We start from the raw sequence: 19,276 nt of genomic DNA, 5'->3' as shown, positions 1-19,276 counted from the left end.
ATTTTCATTGCTCAGCTGTGTTGGCTACCTGAGGCAGCATCTTCTCCACCACCACCTTTGCTTTGCTGGCTTAGAAACCCCTCTTTATTCCCCCTACACACACTTGTTACTTCACTTGCCATCTCACACCAAAGAGCAATACCTTTTATAAGGGGTCCTGACCCCTGACACACCATCATGCTAATCCTCTGCAAGATGCATGAACTTCGTCACTATGTCAGAACGGATGCAGCGATACCTCACCCCCATCTCTTCACCACCACTTACACATGGCACCAGCCATTTTCTCAACCCAGCAGAACGCCTACAGTCAGTGTTGTCTTCACAGCCACACAGCTTTGAGAGCCTGCCCTGTCCCCACCATGCTTTACCAGACTTCCTCGCTCTGACAGGCCATCCCCAGCATGCCACAACTGGTGGAGAGGTACTTCTGTCTATGGCTTTCTGATTTGGGGAAGGCAGAGTCGGAGTGGGGAAGGCTCTGTAGACAGTGCTAAGCGTGGAGATGGAGACATGGCAGTGCCTGACGAGGGAGAAGGCACCATGAGGGCAACACCAAGACAGTGACGGCACGTGGCATTTTGCGTGAGAGCTGCAAGGCAAAATGCAGCTGAGGGGAGAGAATAAGAATGAAGTCAGTTTGCAAACCAAAGCCGCTTGCTGCCTCAACAAGTAACGGTCCCTCCTGACGTGTATCAGAAGGGATGCCTGCTGTGGGAAACCGGGATGGCTCCACAGCCATAAGCTGATCCACAACAGCTTGCACAGATACGTTCACTTAGAAAGATGATGTAGCAGTAATACATACATTGATAGGCTGCTGAGCCAAGGATGATAATTATATTGTGACAGATTAACTATGATAATAAGCATCTTGTATGATGCATCAGAGAGGTTTATCTCGGACACTAGTGTCACTTCAAGTGAGTCACTCCAGTAGAAGGAGGGCCTGTGACTTGAAAGTAAATTTACATGCTATTCTTTCCCCTACACCTCTAGACAACTCCATGTCACGAACTCTGCACCACCAAGGGAAAAATCAGGAAGAAAACTGAAGGTAGGAGATGGGTTAACTCCAGAGCACACTGAATGCGAGAAGGTTCACTCCTCCAGCATGCAGTGACGCAAGTTGCTCCACAGATTTCAGAAGCTACGGCACATGCCGAGTGCTTTTCATGGGCTGAGTGCTGAGGGGCTTTCAGATCGTGTTCACTTTAAAAGCAGAAGTAGCACCAGCACAAGTTTAAGACCCACAATGTTCTTTTTTTGTCATGGCTGGCTAGTTCCCACTACCGCAAGCAAGCATGCAACTAGCCTATGAGAGACTACACGTGGTACTGAACGGCTCCTCCAGAGCCTGATCCTGGAGGTCTTCACCACTCACAACTTCCAGCAAAGCCAACAGCATACTTTTCACTACTGTGCTCACACATGCTCAGCACCAGCCTATTAGCCTGATTAATGTAGCTTCTCAGACAGGAGATGGTTACAGTTACTGGAATTTGGTATTTTGACTGATGCATGTCACTTGTACAGTGTTTTTGGAAGGCTGTGGTGATGGACTCCTCCCTGTGAGGAAATAATCACCCACTCAACTCGGAAATAGTTAGAGGTGGGATTTCAAAAGTATTGTGCAGTGACCTAACCTGACTCCCACAAAAATCAACAGTGAAACTCTCAGTGACTTCAACACAAACACAATTTGGCCAGAGTTGGTAACTCCTGAGGATCCCACCCTGCCATCAAGTTTTGCTTCTCTTGGTTGAAATAATAATGATAATAATACGATCAAATATCATCCATCATAATTGGATACCTGAAATACAACGACACAAGATTGTATGGGGCAGGTATTCATAAATGAGACTCAGAGCATTTTCTGTGTAGATATTTGTACGTTGATTGCTGGAATCAGCTTTTCCTCACATATGCTGGACAGACATTCTTTTTTAAACATAATGGCAACAGGAAGATACTTAAATTACTGAACCCTGCTGTCTGTGACTGTTTTTTAAATATAACTACCCAGGATCATAGTATTATTTGTATATTTGTGCCCCAAGACACTGCTGTCCTTCCTGTGCACATACCCTGCAGATAACATCTAAGAACTGTCCCAAAGGGACCTTTCAAAGCAGAACAGTTTATGCCAACCGAACAAGTACCTACAACGTTTTAGATGGGGTACTAGCATGCAAGAAAGAGAGAGACATCACTGTTTTATCACCTAGCAGTTTGTTCGCCATTCTGAAACTGCAAAGCATAAGATGTTAAGAAGGCAACAATCATTGAAACGGTGACTAAACCAGAGTAAGCTAAATCAAAAGATTGTTAAAGAGTCAAACAGACCAGCTCCTCGTGAAAATTTCAACAAGCTCCATATCAGTACCTAGTCCACTGTTTCATTAAATAAACTTGAATCTGGTTGCAGATGCAATACCCAAAGTTGAACCAAAGTTGCACATTAATAAAGATGGCAAGACAAATACAAATTTGACGTCAATCACATGGAACTCTATTTTATTTATTAATTTACTTCTAAATTAACTAGTTTTGTTCCCTAGGAATGACAATTCTCTAAAAATTATTCAGTGAAGGAAGGAGAGAACAACTCAAAACAGGTACTTTAACACTTCACCTACACACACTAAATCAGGTGTCACAGAATAGCTACTCATCCCAAAACATGATGTTTGTTCAAAGCAAAGAGAAAAGCTTGCAGTTATAAAAACTGATGAAAAGAGAAATATTAAATCCTACATGAAGTAATACATCCACTTTATTTATTGAAGACTGCTGCTAATATATTGTTATTCAAACATTTCTTCAGCTGACAGCTGTCAGTCGTGTCTTATGGTTCCAAACAAGCTTTTTCCCAGACCACCCATTTAAAAAAAAAAAAAAAGAAATCAATCCAACCTTTTTAATTAAACAGAAGTTATGCATGTTCTCAGGTAATAAAACATTCCACACATATGGAATGTGTTCACATCCAAGCTCCTAGGTCAATGAGATGCTGAATACAGCTTTCTTCTGCTCATCTCGGTTCATTACTACTTTCCAGTTGTTACTTTGAAATCATTGCTCACTTTCCTTTCTCCATCAATCGCCTTTACCACCAAACACCCCTACCCTCCAACACACACACTTCTCTGAACTTTTTCCTTATTATTCACATGATGATCCTAACTGATGCCCTCATCAAATAAAAGCAGCACTCCCATTTCTTTCGGTGTATTTAATCTGTTAAGATTACCCCCAAAAAAATCAGTAAAATAAAATATAATTTACTTTTCTGTTTTCTGTTTCAGCAGGCAGAGTAACCACCAAAACTAGATTTCTGTCTCTCTTAGGCCCTGAAACTAAATGCTACAGTTAAACCGATACAGTGAGAGCTAACAAAACTAGAGCAAGTATTCTGATTTCAAGATTGTCAAAGTTGAAACAAGAGAGAGTTAAGTAAAATTTCTAAAATTCACTGTTATTTGAGAAACAACGACAACACTTGCACAATTTCATCACAGATTCTAGAACTAAGTCAGTCCTGCTGCAGTTAATATCTACGTATTAAAACCAAAAAGGTTTAGGAGCACACATATATATGCAGAGGTTTTACACCACAGTTAATAAGGTGCTCACGGAATTGCAGTCATTTTCAAATTTCTAACTATTTTAGAGGTCAGTCTACTAGACTGGAAACTGAACAGTTATCTCACATTTGGAAAAGCCAGTAAGGCTATAGAACCACACTTTCCTAATATCATTAGCTTTTAAAAAAGATAATTAAATCTTTGTTATTAAATCCAGGATTTCATGAAGTGCACAGGAAATGTGACAGTCCAGTTTAAGGAACACTCTGTTTCTATTCTACTTACCTATAATCTCTTTAAAAAACTCCAGTTTCATTTTAACTAAACTTGTAAAAACTGGCATTTGGGTTTTTTTAGTAGAACATGTAGAATTTTGCAGTAGCAAAATGACACATCTACAAGTGCTACATGTCAGATAACGGGTCAGTGATTGAGAATAGGATCTCTAAAGAGCACGCACAAATTTAATTGCACGATACCAAGAATAATTTTGACTCCAAACAGGGTAAGGTGCAAAAAGTACTGTGAGACAAATGCAGCACCTATATGGATGTTTGCTCCTTTGTAATGATCAATGATGTTCTGAAGTCATTAAGAATGATGCTCAATTTGTTTACACCCTAAATCATACTAATATACAGTTTATCCATGAAAGAAAACTGTCCAGTGATTTTTATCTAAAAGTACTCTAGCAAAACAATATGCATGAGAATAAGAGGAAGGACTAAAAATGCTACTCATTATTTCACATTTAGTGGGTTTTCCAAGTAATGTTTTTTACAGATGTTCTTCAGAACATTGTCCCCGCCACTGCTGTATATACATTTCTGAGGTTCTAGTTAGCACTGGAAACCTAAATCTAGAACTTCTGATGTTAAAAGGCAAGGAGAGGGGGAAAGAACCTCAAATTACAAGATTTTTGTCTCGAAGGGCAGGGGGTGGGGGGAAGGGGTTGTAAAAACAAAAAAGTTCAAAAAGAGCAGGGTTGTATTTTTAGCATTAAACCTCTCTATTTAAATTTATGTAAAGGTACCATAAACGACTTCCAAGAAATTTTTTTTAAACCTAAACCCCTAAACTTAAATTTGTGAACCCAGATGCAAATAGAAAACCTCCAGCACCTGGCAAGTTCTTTCAGGTTAGTCAAAAACCATGTGTTAATTTGAGTCGTCACATCAACAGATGAGGGCAGGAGGACTTATTTTTGTTTAGGTGCATTTCAGCAAAAAAGCTAAACTGGGAAACAGCCAGCACAAAGCTTCCTCAAGCCAAACCTACAAGAGTTTATCAAGGGTTTTGTCCAGTAATGCACCAAACTGAACCTGCTAAACTGAAAACCGTTCAACCGTTTGTTTGTCCTTTCAGTTACTTTCTGTAGCAATCACCATTGGTGCTGATTTTATTAATGACTCAGAAAATACATTTGTGTTTCAGCAAAAAACAACCACTAATTGACTTTAGTGAACAACACACTCGGGTTTGGTTTTGAAAAATATTATAAATGAAATTGAAATTACATGAAGAATATGAACAACAGAAAGTGGAATGCTCCTGCAATAGAATTTATACATTTGGTTTGTGTTATATTGAATAATACAGTAGTTTTTACAAGTCATGGGGTTTTTTGCAATATTTGTTCACGGTTTTCTTAGGAAGTAGTCTCAGTGACACTTTTGAAAAGTCCATATCATTAAGGCTGGAATGTGCCAATCACAAATATAAAGTGCCCTGTTAAAGCCCTCCTTCCCCATCTTTTCTCTCTATCACCCTTTCTAAAATTTTAAGAGGGAAGTGTTGAAGAGCTAAGGATTTTACTTTACTTGCACAAAGAGCTGCACATATTATTTCTAATTCTAACCCTGAATTCCAATTCTAACCTGGCTCACCTGGAGGAATGCAAGGTGGGAGAAAACACTAATGAGTTTATACTGAATTGTGGCTTATCTCCTTTAGGACACACCAAGAATATTTACAGGACTACATACTTCAGCTGAGAGGAAGGACCCTGTTAGTTGGCCTTGACTAGATGATGTATTCAAGCCCCCAGGCATGTCAGGGCATATCTAACATCTGAGCACTACCTATCACACTTGGTCCCTGAACCCCTAAGGGGATCTCAGCGTCTCATAAATAAAACAATACATCCCACCCGCCTCTTTCTTTCAGGGAATGATGGAACATGATCACTACACCTCTGGAACATGCTCACATTACAAGCATGGATTAACACACTCCTCCACATCATCTCCTCTGCACAGAGCGAGTCAGAGCATTTGCTCTGTCCTGGTCAACACTGTATCCAAGCAATGAGAAACACCAGGCGTTTACTGGTCTAAACATCTCTCCTGCAAACAGCTCTCCATTGAAAGCTTCAGATGGTCCTCATCTTCTCCTCCCTGCCATCTGCCACTACAGGAACGTGCTTCCCCTGACACAGCTAGTGCGTGCTGAGCAATTCAAACAGGGAACTAATTTAGCGCATCACCACAGCAGCTTCTGCCAAGGGTACCTCATGAAGAAGGTATGGCCTGACGCACTTTAAAAGCCTCTTTGTGGAAGTCTCTTGGAGGCTTCTTAGTGGGCTACCAATGGAATTTTTGAAAAATTAGTCAGAGCTCCCAACTTCACAAGCAGAGCAAATGCCAGACAGGGCATTACTTCAAACTAGAGGGCATTACTTCAAACTAGAGAGAATCTTCTGGTGCAACTACACCCGAAAGAAAAATGGTAGCTATTTTGCTCAGCACGGTCTTCTGAAACATCTCATAAGGGGAAACCCTTACCATGAAAAGGCATTGAAACATCATAGAAGAAAGTTAAGTTTTTTTATTAGAAGAAGTGCTTGTATACTTCCTCTTGATAGTAACACAAAGGCTGAAAATTGACAGCTTCCAACACTGGTGATATAACAGCTGAGTGCTATAGATGGAAATGCAACAGTTTGACTTGACTAAATTATTAATTTGCAGAGCTGATCTTTATACAACAACAATGACCTTGCAATATGATATTAGCAACTCTGATTTTGAAGGCTGTCTTGTCATCTTCCCCTTTAATAGTTCCCATAAGTCTTTGGGCTGGATACCAAAGACAGCAGAGCCTGTGCAGAGAACATGTTGCCCAGCAATGCCCAGCAGGGACTTCTCTCATCATGTCATCAAGACACAATTTTCATATACGAATGGCCTCCTACAGCTCAAGACTTCTGTATGCTATCCAGTATCGTAACGCAGTTTTAATAGACTGGCGGTTCTCACTTGCTGAGCAGCATCTGTCCAGAATTAGCATATGCTTTTTTTTTTTAATAAAGTAGGGCTGATTGGTTTCCCAATACTTCCCTATTTAGTTATTTTGTGTTGAGCAGTGACAGGCTTTTGAGTCCAAACAAATGCTTTCTGGACTGTTGTCTGTGTGAGGATATTCCTTTGGATTACAGAACCAAAGAAGAAAGCATTAAGGCAGCTTTCAGCACTTCCAGAGTTATCAGTGGGGGAGCTTGGGGCATGACACAGGATTTTTTTCTTTTGTTTTAGCACAGGGTAATCCCTGTTATACACACACACACACAAAAAATGAAGTCAGTCCAGAATGTGCAACCATTAGAGAAAGAAGTTTCCACAAACTGGTGATGGAAAGAAAGAATTAGAAAACTAAAAGGAGATGAGGCTATTCCCCTTCAAAGCTTCAGTAAAAGCTCCCCCATAGTAAACCTCATCACATTAAGTGCTAAGAGCAGATAGGATAGGTTTCTATAGCAGAAACCAGAATAGCTGCAAAAATACTATCCACAAACTATGCTAAGCAGGTTACTTGCATTGTGCCAGAGATGCCAGTTCAGTTCCTTTACAGCTTAGTTTGCTTTCCTTTTCTAAAAAACTGCACATGTGTAGTCTAAAGATCATCTGTAAACATGCAAGACTATCATGCCCAGCTAAAACTGCATTAAGATTCACAACATCCAGTCAGGCTTAAAAAATATGGAACGAGACTCCAGATCTCAATGCAAGCTGATACGAATGCATTATCTACACTAGGTCTGCAGGCTATGACCATTTATCTCAGAGACATTTCTCAGTTTTTGATAGGTGTGCAGTCATTCAGCTCTTCACTTTCCTCCAAAGGTCTGGATTTACCAGCCAGCCATACACTTTTTTTTCATTCATAAACTTGATCCAGCACTTCCTCTTGCTATTTCCCCAGCTGCAACTTTCTCATACTTAACACTTTATAAAACAGGTATATCACAGTATTCAGCATAAATAAAACTGGTGCAGAGAAGTTATACAGCTTCTCAGTACCATCCTTATTTTTCTACAACTTCTATTCCTCACACTTACTGGTTCTGTTCCAGTTACAGCATCTTTTTGTTGCCTGTACTCTATTAATACATTTCACTGTTTAGTCAGGGAGTATGAAAGATTGTTCTAAAAGATCAGCACAGATTTTTTTAGGTGTGCCCTTCCCTTTCAGTTCAAATACTCAGTTCTTTGATACTGAGTATTTGAAACCCTATTTCTACTCCGATTAAAATCTTAAAATTTGCAAGGAAAAAAAAACCAAACCTGAAATTCTTTATAAAATGACCTGGCCTGTGAAGTTTTTCACTTTCAAAGATACAGTTCGTTTAAGTTGTGCTGGCTGCACAAGCTACTAGACTGGACAAGAAAGATGCTTAGCTCATTCAGCAATTTGCTCTTCTCCGCCTTCCCCACCCCTCCACCCACCTACCCTATCAACACTTATTTAGTCAACAATTCAGGAAAATGGGGAGGAAAACCACTGCTCTGGAGATAGCATGTACCAGATTAAGATGATATTGTTAATGGCATCAGAATACAAAGAAAAAATAAATAAATGTCCTCTGCGGGTCCTCTGGTTAACTATGCAGAATGAGGGGGGAAAACCACAATCTATAAAGCTAATATTTTAAGAAAGTTAGAGGAAAAAGTAGATCAAATGTTTCATAGGCATCACAGATATTTTTTCAGCAACCAGAAGACATTATTGCAATATTCAAAAAATTCCATACGTGCTTGAAGATCACTCTTTTTGTTTCGGGAAGAAATCCCACATGTGGTAAGACCTGAAACAGAACCATCTGGTACATGAGTACCACAGGGACACTGATCAGCTATTCACATGAAATGGAGATGTTTAAAACTTACAACAGCTTTGGTACTGAGCAGAGATGATAATATGTCTCAATCCAAAAAATTGTGCAGGTTTTGTTGGGATTTCATTCACTTATCCTTCATCCGAATTACTTTAATTGAAACTATCACATATACTGATACACTCTTTCCTCATCTGCAAAAACAACACACTAAAAATAAAAACAAAACAAATTCTGCAGCAACAGAAAACAGAAAGAAAACTGACATGCACATAGAAGCAGTACACATGCAAAAGCCTGCTCTTGATGCAATTTGTCATAAACAGAGTGAACAACAGAAAGCTTTTGTGGCAGAGGACAGTACAGGACTACCCAGGTAAACTCTTGTTGATTTAAGGTCTACATTACTGTGATCGTTACAATGTCTCCAAGACAAGTGCAGCATACAGAGCTTCCTGCAATGCAGCAGTGGTCAGTCTGACCATGATAATGCTATAAATAATGCCAAAGGAGTCCACAACCACAGGCAACTGGTAACAGGATTCATACATTTACTAGATCAAACCTCTGGTGCAGGTCAAGAGCAACAGCAAAATTACTAGTAACTGAGAAATGTGCGGTGGACCGTGTGAAAGAAGCTGGGAGTTTCAGTCCATTTCCTGATTGATGGACAGGTGTCTACAATGCACACAACAGTCACCACAACTGGCACCTCAAAGCGTCTCAGATGGACCAAGGACTGTGAAATGCTCTGGCTGTAAAGTGTAAAGCTCAAAGACCTCTGTAAGCCAGCCTTACCTGAATAAACTTCCACACAGAAACAGAGCACGCGAGGAAACCTACTGTTGCCTCTGGCAATGTATTTCAGCAATTACTCACCCTCACGACTAAAGCCTTGCTTACTTCCAGTCTGAACCTGCGTGATGTCATTTGCCAGCCACACATACCATGCTGTTCTCTGAGGTGGGTTCTCCACATGAGGACCCATGGAATGTCTATCCATCCCTGCCTCTTTGCAGATAACACCTCTCTGGGACATGGCTTGAGTGACTGTCTGACCAAAAGAACTTCTAGCACTCCTTCCTCCCCCAGGACTCACGCTGTACTCCTTCCTGCATTACACACAGCCATCCCTGCCCAATGCAGGAGAGGAAGCATTCTTGCTTTTGCCAGTATTTAAGTGTATGTGGTTGGGGGGACAGCAGGAGAAATGGTAAGAGAGGATTAAGGATGCTGCAAGTTCAGCTGCTTGGACGTGACTATTCACCACATCACACGCTTTCCAGAATGAGATGCAGCTGTTTTCAAGCAGCTGCACAGTCCACATCAACACCCTGTTTGGTTTGGACCCACATTCATCTCCATGTAACATCCCCCAGAACAGAGTCAAACACCTGGAAAATCCACAGAGAAACACTATTAGCTTCAATGGACCTGCAACCAGATTCTCCTGGCAAGATTACCAAGATTTGCCTTTACTTACTTCACTTAGATCAACTGGCACAAAATTAATTATTAGACTCCAGATCTAATGCAGTAGAGTAACACTCAGCTGGTGCCCTTTAAAGCAACAGGGGGAAGAAGTGCTCAGGATTCATTAAGAGTGCTTCCACATTCTCTGTGGGTTCTGACTGACCACACCAGCTTGGTTAGAATATATGGATATCACAACAGTCAGACCTCGGGCCTTTTGGTCTCCAACCCCACAGCTATTTGTCCTAGCTTTAAAATGAGACTTCTACCAAGAGATCCTAGAATCATTGAATAGTTTGGGTTGGAAGGGACCTTTAAAGGTCATCTAGTCCAACCCCCCTGGAGTAAGCAGGGACATCTTCAACCAGATCATGTTGCTGAGAGCCCCATCCAACCTGACCTTGAATGTTTCCAGGGATGGGGCATCTACCACCTCTCTGAGCAACCTGTTCCAGTGTTTCACCACCCTCATTGTAAAGAATTTCTTCCTTATATCTAGTCTAAGTCTACCCTCTTTTAGTTTAAAACCATTACCCCTTGTCCTGTCACAACAGGCCCTACTAAAAAGTCTGACCCCATTTTTATTATAAGCCCCCTTTAAGTATGGAAAGGCCGCAATAAGGTCTACCCAGAGCCTTCTCTTCTCCAGGCTGAACAAGCTCAACTCTCTCAGCCTTTCCTCACAGGAGAGGTGCTCCATCCCTCTGATGATTTTTGTGGCCCTCCTCTGGACCTGCTCCAACAGGTCCATGTCTCTCCTGTGCTGAGGACCCCAGAGCTGGACACGGTACTCCAGGTGGGGTCTCACCAGCACAGAGCAGAGGGGCCGAATCACCTCCCTCGACCTGCTGGCCACGCTTCTGTTGATGTAGCACGGGATATGGTTGGCTTTCTGGGCTGCAAGCGCACAGTGCTGGCTCATGTACAGCTTTTCATCCACCAGTACCCCCAAGTCCTCTTCCGCAGGGCTGCTCTCAATCCCTTCATCCCCCCAGGCTGTATTGATACTGAGGGTTGCCCCGACCCAGGTCCAGGACCTTGCACTTGGCCTTGTTGAACCTCACGAGGTTCACAGGCACTCGCTTCTCAAGCTTGTCCAGGTCCTTCTGAATGGCATCCTCTCCCTCAGGCACATTAACCACACCATTCAGCTTGGTGTCATCTGTAAACTTGCTGGGGGTTCACTCGATCCCACTGTCTATGTCATCTGATGAAGATATTAAACAGTACTGGTCCCAATATGGATCCTTGAGGGACACCACTCATCACTGATCTCCATCTAGACATTGAGCCCTTGACCACTACCCTCTGGATGCAACCATCCAACCAATTCCTCATCCACCAAACAGTCCATCCATCAAATCAGTATCTCTTCAATTTAGAGAAAAGGATGTTGTGGGGGACTGTGTCAAAGGCCTTGCAGAAGCACAGACAGATGACAACCTGTTGGATAGATCCAACAGATACACTATTATTTAAAGCACACTCTGAGATATGTTTCCCCATTAGCCTTTCAGTATCTCTCACATTCTGAACAGAGATTTTAAAACCTGAACTAGCTGAGAAATAGATTAGAAAGCAGGTGGCAAGAAACCTAATTATTCTCCTCTGTATATGGCTTTTGTGTGGATTTATAAAACATCTGTGAGTGTTCCATGGGCAGCCGTCCAAAGTGCTCTGGAGGAGCCAACTTGATTCACCAAGGCTATTGCCTCTGCGTCTCTACGGGCACACACATGATGATGTTGGACACCACTCTTAGGGGGTGACTTCCGTACACCTGAAACAACAAACCTTGTTCCATACAGCATGCAGTCCTTTCTCTCGGACATGCCACCAGTTACCTATAGTTTTTTGTGACAGAGTTATAAACCTGCATTTTTAAACTACGAGATGCTTACCTAAGTGGTTAAAATCCTATATAACAATGGTGTGCTTCATTGGAACAATAGCTTAGGATGCTCTCTAAATATAAATTAATTTCAGGCTTGGTTTTATTAGAGGACAAATTTCCTTGAAACAGTTCATACAAAAAGAACTAATGGGCAATACTGCAAGATAGTTCAGGCCAGATTTTGGCAAATTCGTTCCAGTCTGAATCACTCGAAGCCTTACAAAACAATTCTGTGTCTTGTACTTAATGCACACTGCCAATGTCTAAAGATATAAAAAGTTTTAGAATCCAATTGATTTTTAAACCTACTCTTCCCCTTATTCCAGCTTGAAAGTATGCAATAACTTCCTAAAGCCAAACTTTGATTACGAGACACCCATAAATCAGACATCCATGAGGGTTTGTAAATGATCGTTGGGATAATGTCTGAAACCAAATTTCAGTACAAAAACACTGAGGTTTTTTAAATTTATTTCTCAACAGGCATACACTATAAGACCTAAACCAATATAATACTTTCTCGTGAAACTCTTCAACCATTTTCTAATAGCTTACCAACTTACACAGAACTAAAGTAACATGTATCCAAATACTGCAGTATATAAAGCACAGAGGAAAGCACACTTTTTAAAAGGTACTGTGAGTATTTTAAACAATCAAGTAAAAATGCTCTGTAACATCACAGAGAGGGGGCAATGCCATAAGTTACTACAGTGGAAAATAATTTTACAATCTGTAGCAAGTTGGTTTTCACCACATACACTCATGTTTGCTTTTATTTCTTGAGTATTGCATTCTTGACCAAAGCCAGATTTGGTCATTTTCATTCTCTACCCACCAACATCAGCTTTAAGTGCTGTATCAGAAGTATTATTGCATCAAAACAGTCACTATTGAAACTTCAAAATCTGACAAGCAAGATGTGGGTAATCTGTGACCTCTTAGAGAGCTAAGGTATGCATCCATATTCGTTTGTTCCACAGACAGCCAAAAAAGGCCAAATTCTCTTTGATAACATGTTACTACAACACTACTAGAGTTTTCGATGTCTAAAAGCACTTACCTTTCACAGCTTGCACAGAAAGTTTAGTTTAATTATTTGTAGCATTTCCTATAGGTTGACTAGGAAATACTTGAGATAAAATATTGTTAGCAAAAGACAAATGCAACTACTGCAGTTCAAGAAAAGGCAGCTTTTTACAGATGATCAGTGTTCACATAAATACACACACAAACAGGGAATCTCAGGAAAAAAGATTCTCATATCACTGCAATTCCATGTTTAAAGGTCTGAATAACATCAAATGAATTTCTGGACACAAATGTAAGCCCTCACTTTCCACGAGTGAAATCTGAGGGAGAAGCGGGAGACGCATAGGGAAAGCGTTCCCATTCAAATTCACTGGACTTGAGAACAAGCCCCAAGCACAATGTGGATACACAAGCTGTAAACAAATCTACCTACAACCTGGTAAAGATGTAAATAACAAAGGAAGTAACACAACCTAAGAGACGTTTTCTAGGCCCTTGTTCCTAAACAAGCATTTAGTTGCACACAAGCACCACAGTAAGACCATGAATGATAAAGTAATTAAGAATCAGCTCAGCTCCCAAACTTCCAATCCTTACATTACTTTAAGAACTGGGGAGAAGTTTTAACAGTTGTTTTCCAGGCCACCAGCACATAAAGGAGTATATTGCATGCTGAGAAAATAGAAGGCACAGTTGGAGAAAGACTTCTTTTAGAAGCAGGGGTGAATGAAGCAAGTCCATTCTCAACCAACCACTACTTGTTCCCATGCCACTGTAACTTTTGAGACACTATTGTGAACCAGATTGGGAACAGATCTGGGTAAATGTGTCTTTTGTGGGGTAGCTAGAGGAAGAAATGGTGACTTGGGTATATTTAACCCACAAAACCTCACAGATCTATTTACCATGCAGCCTCACAAACAGATGCACCACAAGTGAGGAGGTGGCATGTGGGCTGCCAAAACTACCACCACCACAAGAAACACTGGCCTGAAGCTGCAGCTGATCTGTGCCATAATTAGTCTTCCTACTTTTCTAATCATGATAATAAAACAAAGCAAGCTTCTATTCATTTTAGAGAACAGCACCCTAGAGGAAGCATTAAATCTCCCTTACTCAGTACAACTGTTTATCTCTTCAACTAAGAGCACTCTTGACATTCAGTATGTTTCAGACTTAATAAGCAAAGTCAACAGCTAAAGCTCTGCTTCAGCACACTTCTAAGTTCAAAGTCAGCCCTGAATTCACCATTAACGTGATTTTAGTTTGAATCGTGACATACTACGGATACCTTTTGTTCAGCTTACCTATTGACTTGCCTGGGAGAGGTGAGAATTCTGTACTTTAAGGACTGAATGCACTAGAGATGTTTTACATTAAGAGAATGAAAAGCAGAAATTTCCAGCAGCATCTGAGGGGTAACAGCAGCAACTGCCTTACCTATTATTTTGCCATATTTCATGAAAAGTGGAATGCAGGGAAGGAACAAACAAATTTAAGGGGACAACAGTTCCAAACATAAATCAAAGAGCAGGATTTTAAGGTGTAGCAAAGCCCAGCCAAACTCCCCTCCTGCCAAGGTATGCTGGTGTAAAGAAAAAAGCACAACAGTCCAACACAGGAGACCTGCAGCCTAGTCCCAGCTCTTTCACTACTCAAGATGACACAGCAAGTCAAGTCATTTCAGCTCTTCAGATCAGCTTCCTTTCAGGAAAATGGGGAATACTACTTCATGTTAAAGTGTTGGAGACCTACAGATGCTCTGCTATACTAGATGTATTATATGAGGGAGCAGTGGTTCCTCCCACACCCCAAGCCTAAATAAGGCTATTTTACCTGGAAAAGGACTGCAAACCTCTTACACAATCATCTGCTATAAAGATTCAAGAAGGGGCCCAAGTACAAAGGATGGCTGGTAGTGGGGAAGGGGGAGAAGGAATGTTGTTGTTTATGTGATGCTTGAACTCCACACAGAAGGAAACTTACCTTTACTATATAATTAATAATTAAATTACTATTAAATTAAATTATAAATGAAATTAATAATTTTTATAATTAATAATTTAATTATTAAATTAAATCCCATTATTGTGCTATATTGATTGACACTGTAATTCTCTTCCTCTGACAGTTAGATTGCTTGTTGTTATAACTGCAGCAACAACAAAAATCTGTGACTGGATCCCAAAACTACAGCTGTCAAACTTTTCTACAAGAAAATCGGTCTCAAAATGCCAATTGTACAGAACAAGACATTAACCCCAAGATGACTATAACAGTCAACTGCAAAGTAAGGATTTACCATGGAGTCCCCCACACCTCTTACCTCGAGCATAGGACGGGCACTGTCATGGATTGAAAGAATGTGCGTAATGTTATTCTTACTCAACTGCTCTACATCTCGGGCATCTGCAATAAAAGGAAAAAAGGAAGATAATTTCTTTAATCTCTTGAAATAGCCCACTCCCCTTTCCATTGTGCATGTTGAAAATCACTTATCATTGGTACATTTCTTTTTGAAGCTTCATAAAGTAAAGCAAAACCCCAAATGCAGCTGTTCTAGAACACCATCATCAGAGTGGGTAACGGGAACACACACTTATAACTCCAAAACAAATTATATACTATATAAAGAACAAGCTTAAGTGACTCAGGAATGTGTTCTTCAGTCAGAAGTTTCATGTATTTTGCATCTGAAATATAAGTCTGTGTATGCATGTGTGCAGGTGATGGCCATCTGAACAAGCAGTCAGAGCTGTACAAGAAATAGCTTACCTCCTCTCTACCCACAAATCCCCCTTCAGGAGATGTATTTTCACTTGGGAGATAGACCTTGTGATATCCAGGTCTGAGAAGTGAAGCCAACCGTATCACTTGAATTGAGGTATTAACGGGTAAGCCAAAATGATAAACAGATTCTTACTTCCTGTGGACTAGTAGGGAAAAATGTGCATTTAGGCAACACATACCATAATGTTAAGTCTGAAGAGAGAATGAGATGATAAAGATATCGAACATAAGAAAAAGCAAAACGCTACAGCAAGGAAGTGCAGTTATGAAAAGGTGGTTCCTAGACCTGTAACCAAGGGGTTTCAAACATTCAAAACTGGAAAGCAAACTGGGGCGACTGAAAATTTGATGCTAGATATTGCAAAAGCATATGTTTGTTTCTATGAGAAAGAACGTAAAATAGATTATCTGCCATCATTGAGCAACTTTCCTCATACTAAATGATTAGCATGCCAGAAAATTACCTCAAAGAACCACTAATACAGGTAAAAGTTAGTTTTGTGTCCATTTACTTCTGACCTTTTCATTTGAGAATGGCACAGCACACCATGGCAATTACAGCAGTGGTTTTGTGATGTGAACACCTGCCTTCCAAATCTGCCCGTACAATCTGTTCACATTAGCCTGGCTGCACACAAAAAAAAAGAGCACTGACCACAAAGGTTTCAAACTGGCTCTCTCTAGGTACAAAAATAACAATAGCATCACCTGTACATTCTTTATGTACGTGCAATAGTTCAATTAGCATCTCTTGCTTCATCTTATTCCACTCTACTATAAAGTTTCAATGCCTTTTCTACATGAAAAAGAGGAATTGAACATTTAATTATACTGCCCCATAGACAAGATCCACGTGAGCATAGTAACAGGCAACAAAATTTAAACCTACTCTAATTATGAAAGCTTCTCTAAGGCTAATAAAATGGAGAGAAGAGTCAAAACTGCATTGATTTCACTTGCTACTGGTCAAGCCTGCACAATCAACACAGATGCCTAATCCTTCAGGAGAGAATTAACACAAATTCCATCCAAAACAGAACTAAGGTCTAGCTTCACAGCACAATTAAAATTTCCTAAAAATCTCAGAGCGAGCATTTCAAAGAAACTAACGTTTGCCAGAAGAGGTCTTCTAATCCACTTGACCTTCAGATTTTTTAACAGTTTATAGGACAGTCTTGATTCCTCAGAGAACACCTAAGCAGGCAAGGGTTTGGAAGCCCAGAAGCCAGCCTAAGTGTCCCTAAAACTCACTGTTTTCTGTTCTCCGAAGGCTAAGGGCAGATTTCAGAGGCTGCTGGCTGGAACTCATGGTGCTAATGCATACCTAGCAAAACAAGACCCCAATCTCTAATTATCAGTATGACCCACGTGGTAAGAAATGCGTTGCCACACAAGGCAAACAGCTTTAAATGGAGGCATGATCCAAGTTAAATGTTGACTGCTTTGAATCATTCTGAAAGGCCTAATGGACACAGTACAACTCAAAAGGACTGAAAGATTTTAGTTCTTCAGTTAACCAAGGACTTAGGCTAAAAAAATTTCAACAAATCAAAACTATACAGTAAGACAGTGAGATTTCAGATATTCCTAGAAACAAGCTGGAAATGGCTATCCTAGACCTACATCCCAGGGTAACCAGCAGGTCCTCCATATATTTAGGAAACAAGCATTCAAATCACAAAAGCAGAGAAGAAAAAGCTTCCCAGCCAACGACTGTATTATCTGTATCTAAACTTTAAACAGTTTACAAAGGGGAAATTCCCCTGGTTCCCCTGGCACCTGCCATAAGTCTCTACAGATACTACAGACAAAGCTATTTAAACATCAGTACAGATGAGATATCCTGTCACTCATGGTCTCATACCATAAATTACAAAAAAAAAAATTAAGGGGTTATGTAAAGGACCGCTAAAAGCCAGAAGAATTACCATTACCACAGCAATTCTAACTTCTTTACAGTAAAGTAGTTGTACAGTGCTGTACAATCACATACAGGCTCACATTTTGATATCACAGCATGAAACACCCTATTTCCAAATTTAAAGATGAAAGAAACCTATCAGAGTCCATCTTGTGCATCCCTAAAGGGTCCCTCAGATATGGTATTCTTCTTCATAGTAGGTTACCTAATATTCTGTTTCACACAGTGAAACGCTTCTCATGTGGATTTTTGAGTAAAGCCTTCAGGAAACTCTCTCCTCACACAAAAGGACACAATTCACACTGGGAAAGTCTTCCTCTCTCCCTCCCATGCCTATATTTAGCTTCTTCAATTTCATTCTATGACTCCTAGTTTAGCCTCTACTCATATGGCAGAGAGCTGCAAACACTTAATTGCGAAAGCAATGGCAAAGTCATCAAAATGGGACCAGGCTGTGGGGTGGGGGGGTCAGAATTTGTTTCCCTGCAGCTCTGGGAAGCCTTACTGTGTGGCTGGGGAGCAGCTCACCTAGCACATTGTGCTTCCATCCCCCATGTGCAAAAGGGAGACAATACAGCTCCAACCACTCCAATTAAGACACATCAATGACTGAAGAACTCCAGTACTGGGGTGATGAAGTCTCAAACGTATATATAACCATTCTCTCTTACTTTAATATTTTAGTATCTCCATAGAGATGCAAGGTGAGGAATAAAGATTTCTCCCTTTGTAGAGCTAGACGGGAAGAAACAGCTGTAGAATCTTTTCCACCTCTATCGCTAACAACAAAATACAACAGCATACTGCCAGGAACGAGGGAAAAAAGGCGTTACAGTGATATGGGCCTGATCTGCAACATTTAACTGCAACTCACTTGTGAATTTAGAAGATTAAATGTCTCCACAAAATAAGTGAGATTAGTTTAAGTTTATTTTAATTTTGTCACCTTTCCTCCCATTAGCCAGCTATCCCAAATTATAGACATCCTCCCTTCTTCCTCCTCCAAAGCCCACATTTCTGACTGTTGTTAGTCTGAAAAGACAGACATGCTCCTGTAACACAGTAAACTAGTAAGTATTAAGTTTTCAGTATAAAATTTTAGGTTATGTATACAAAAACAAGGTAAGTGCCTAGAGAAGGCAAGTCAGCCCTGTACATACAACAGTATTCAGTCTCAATCTGCAGATGTATAGAGCCTACGGTTTCATCATCATCAGACTTTTTTTTTTTTTAAATAAAGCAACTTTTTGTCTACACTTTATTTTCTGCTTTGGAGAGAACTAGAGATAGACACCTGAAGGAGAACCTCCTCTCCAGTGGTTCAGAGCACTAAGAGCTATTACTGAGAATGGCTTCCCATCAGGAGAGCTTTGTTCCAAGAGACACACACACACACAGAAACTAAGCACATGAACAAAAACTCCACATCTCCTGTCCCCACTTCAGACGATGCTCTAATACAT

The 19,276-nt window shown here is 40.5% G+C and overlaps 1 protein-coding gene across 1 annotated transcript in view; it reads right to left on the bottom strand.

Annotated features, from left to right (window-relative positions):
• DUSP22 (dual specificity phosphatase 22) overlaps positions 1–19,276 on the bottom strand; it is a 44,884-nt gene that overhangs the window by 14,562 nt on the left and 11,046 nt on the right. Inside the window, exon 3 of the mRNA XM_068397123.1 lies at positions 15,429–15,511. Coding sequence (XP_068253224.1) covers positions 15,429–15,511 — 83 coding nt within the window. The remainder of the gene's footprint in view (positions 1–15,428; positions 15,512–19,276) is intronic.

This window comes from Nyctibius grandis, chromosome 3 (assembly GCF_013368605.1).
Source record: "Nyctibius grandis isolate bNycGra1 chromosome 3, bNycGra1.pri, whole genome shotgun sequence".
Classification (NCBI taxonomy): domain Eukaryota; kingdom Metazoa; phylum Chordata; class Aves; order Nyctibiiformes; family Nyctibiidae; genus Nyctibius; species Nyctibius grandis.
This window is presented reverse-complemented; position numbering and strand designations above follow the sequence as displayed.